The 2,982-nt window shown below is 37.5% G+C and overlaps 1 protein-coding gene and 1 long non-coding RNA gene across 3 annotated transcripts in view; one reads left to right on the forward strand and one right to left on the reverse strand.

The window, feature by feature from the left end:
• The window catches only part of LOC107689482 (uncharacterized), an 8,464-nt gene that overhangs the window by 4,164 nt on the left and 1,318 nt on the right, over positions 1 to 2,982 (reverse strand). The window lies entirely within an intron of this gene.
• Positions 1,945 to 2,982, forward strand: part of rbm45 (RNA binding motif protein 45) — a 13,145-nt gene continuing 12,107 nt past the window's right edge. For both annotated transcript variants that reach the window (XM_016487476.1, XM_016487477.1), the window contains exons 1-2: positions 1,945 to 2,392; positions 2,483 to 2,605. In XM_016487476.1, the coding sequence (XP_016342962.1) occupies positions 2,123 to 2,392; positions 2,483 to 2,605 (393 nt within the window). In that variant the 5' untranslated portion in view covers positions 1,945 to 2,122. The remainder of the gene's footprint in view (positions 2,393 to 2,482; positions 2,606 to 2,982) is intronic.

The following is a 2,982-nucleotide window of genomic DNA, read 5'->3' on the forward strand; positions in this document are numbered from 1 at the left end:
AAAATGCGCAGCACACAATAGCAAATTGGGGTTATAATGCTCAGGGACAGAGTTAAAAAATAAATCGCAACCACTGTTTCCTGCCATCATTCGCTTTCGGAAGCCCAAATAAAGACGTTTGGGCACGGAGGTGAAAAAAACAGACACCCCTTTAAAGGAACACACCACTATTTTTGAAAATAGGCTCATTTTCCAACTCCTCTAGAGTTAAACACGAAGCAAACAAAAGGAACTTTGCTGCTGTACCATGGGTGCAGATAACCTGACGAAGGAAAGTAAGGATATGAGAGAGAAGCTGTTAATAGAACATCCATACATAAGGGAAATAAAGAGAGCTACAAATATCCCATTAGATGTTCCGTTTTCATTTCCGGAGCTAAAGCGAGCATTGAAAAACACTAAGGCTTCAACTCCAGGACAAGACGAAATTAGCTATGTTATGTTAAAAAAGTTAAGTGATGAATCATTGAGTATAATTCTGGAATTTTATAACAGGGTATGGGAGGAAGGGGTTTTACCCCAGGGTTGGAAAGAAGCGTTAATTATCCCTATTAAGAAACCGGGTAAAGATCCAAGTAATCCTCTAAACTATAGACCAATAGCATTAACTTCACATTTATGTAAATTAATGGAAAAAATGATTACTGACCGGTTGATGTATAATATGGAGAAGAATAACTTTTTCTCTCCATATCAAAGTGGTTTTAGACGTGGAAGAGGAACAATGGATTCAATTATCAAATTAGAATCAGATATTAGGAAAGCTTTGATCAATAAAGAAACAATAATAGCAGTTTTCTTTGATGTTGAGAAAGCTTATGATATGTTATGGAAAGAGGGTTTGCTAATTAAATTAGATCAAATAGGAATAGGTGGAAGAATATATAATTGGATTAAAGAGTTTTTAATTGAAAGAAATATTAAAGTAAAGGTTGGAGATTATATTTCAAGGGAGGGAAGTATTGAGAATGGCACTCCGCAAGGAAGTGTCATAAGTCCTTTGTTATTTATAATTATGATTAATGATGTTTTTGCAACAATAGGGGAAAATATAAATAAATCTTTGTTTGCAGATGATGGAGCTTTGTGGCTTAGAGGTAGGAATGTTGAGTATATTGTTAATAAAATGCAAACAGTTTTAATAAATGTTGAAAAATGGTCTTATAAATGGGGTTTTACATTTTCTGTAGATAAAACTAAATATATTTATTCTTTATTCTTTACAAATAAAAGGAGAAGTATAGATTTAAAGTTGAAATTATATAATAAAGAGTTAGAACAAGTTAAAGTGATACGATTTTTAGGTATGTGGTTTGATGCAGAGGTTACATGGAATAATCACATAAGTAAGATGGAGGGAAAATGTAATGAGGTGTATTTCTGGACGTGAGTGGGGAGCTGACAGATTGGCATTAAAAATCATTTATTCAACAATGATTAGAGCAATATTAGACTATGGATGTATGGTATATGGTTCAGCTGCTAAGTCGCAGTTAGAAAAATTAGAAAGAATACAATCACAAGCTTTGAGAATTTGTTGTGGAGCTTGTCCTTCCTCCCCAGTTCCAGCGTTACAGGTGGAGATGGGGGAAATGCCAGCTCATCTAAGAAGGAAACAATTTATTTTGACGTATTGGGCAAGCTTAAAAGGTCAACAGGATAATCATTCAATAAAAGGATTACTTTTGTTATTCCTATTCTCTGGGCTGAGAGGGACTTGGGCGCTGAACACGCAGCAACATCGAAAGCTCGAGTTCTGATAGGTCTGGGAAAAGGGAATTCAAGTCTCTGGTCCATTGCTTCAGTAGATGGCGGTAATGCTCAATTGGTGATTGCGAGCCGCCAATAAAAAAAACGAATAATAAGAAGAAGAACTAAACCCCTGCATGTGCCTAAAAAGAACTCGTCTTTTATTATGAAATGCGTTTCTGCGCGTGCATTCGGCTGTGTTGTTCACGTGTGCTGTTTAGATATCCGAATAATTGCATTTTGACCGTGTCCGCACACATTATATTTGTCTGGTATATTTGGGCTTATCAGGTCAATTTGTCAAAACGTACAGTTTTCACACACAGTTGCTTGCTGGCTAAAAGCCTAATAAATTAGTAATATAACTGTTGCTATGGACGAATCTAACCGAGTCTCTTCACATTTGGACGAGCCAGCAAACAGTCGGCTGTTTCTCGTTACAAGTAAAACCATAACAGAAGAGATCATACGGGAGCATTTCGCAGCTTTCGGGGAGATTCAGGACATTTGGGTGGTGAAAGACAAGCAGACGAAAGAGTCGAAAGGAGTGTCGTTTGTGAAATTCGCCAAATCGTCGCAAGCCTGCACTGCGATGGAGGAGATGCACGGCAGATGCCTGGCCGAAGGAGCCAAACCCATCAAGGTATTTTAATGCAACACCCGATTCAGTCACAATTACACTCTCATCAGCTCTCAGTGCTGGGTGTACGTTAAGCGTTTGGTGCTCGTCTAGGTCTTCATCGCTCAGTCCAGATCTTCTGGCAGCCACCGAGATGTGGAGGATGAGGAGCTCACCAGAATCTTTGTCATGATCCCGAGATCCTTCTCTGAGGAGGACTTAAAAGAAACATTTAAGGTATTTCTGATGGAAAAGCAAACGTCAAATGTTTCCCCAAAATTAAAAAGGAAATACATTTTGTAAAGGTGTATGTAAAATGTATTTCTAGGACCAAAATATGATGTCCCCCTCCCCAACAATAACAGTAATATATGGCTTATATAAGTGAAGACAATTTGGATGCGGCACACTTGAGGCATTTTCTGATGGACAATTGGGCGTATGTATGAAAACACGACAAATTTTACCCCCAAATTAAAAGAAATAAAACGAGAAAATGTATTAGCATAAAGATGTATTGGTAATAGTACAATAATCATTTGTAACAGCCCTCTACGAACACCTTGGCAATTGAATCGCCATTGGCTAGTACATTTTTTAGTTTACTCGCCAGA

This window comes from Sinocyclocheilus anshuiensis, unplaced genomic scaffold, assembly GCF_001515605.1.
Source record: "Sinocyclocheilus anshuiensis isolate Anshui unplaced genomic scaffold, SAMN03320099.WGS_v1.1 scaffold1199, whole genome shotgun sequence".
In the NCBI taxonomy this organism is placed as follows: Eukaryota; Metazoa; Chordata; class Actinopteri; order Cypriniformes; family Cyprinidae; genus Sinocyclocheilus; species Sinocyclocheilus anshuiensis.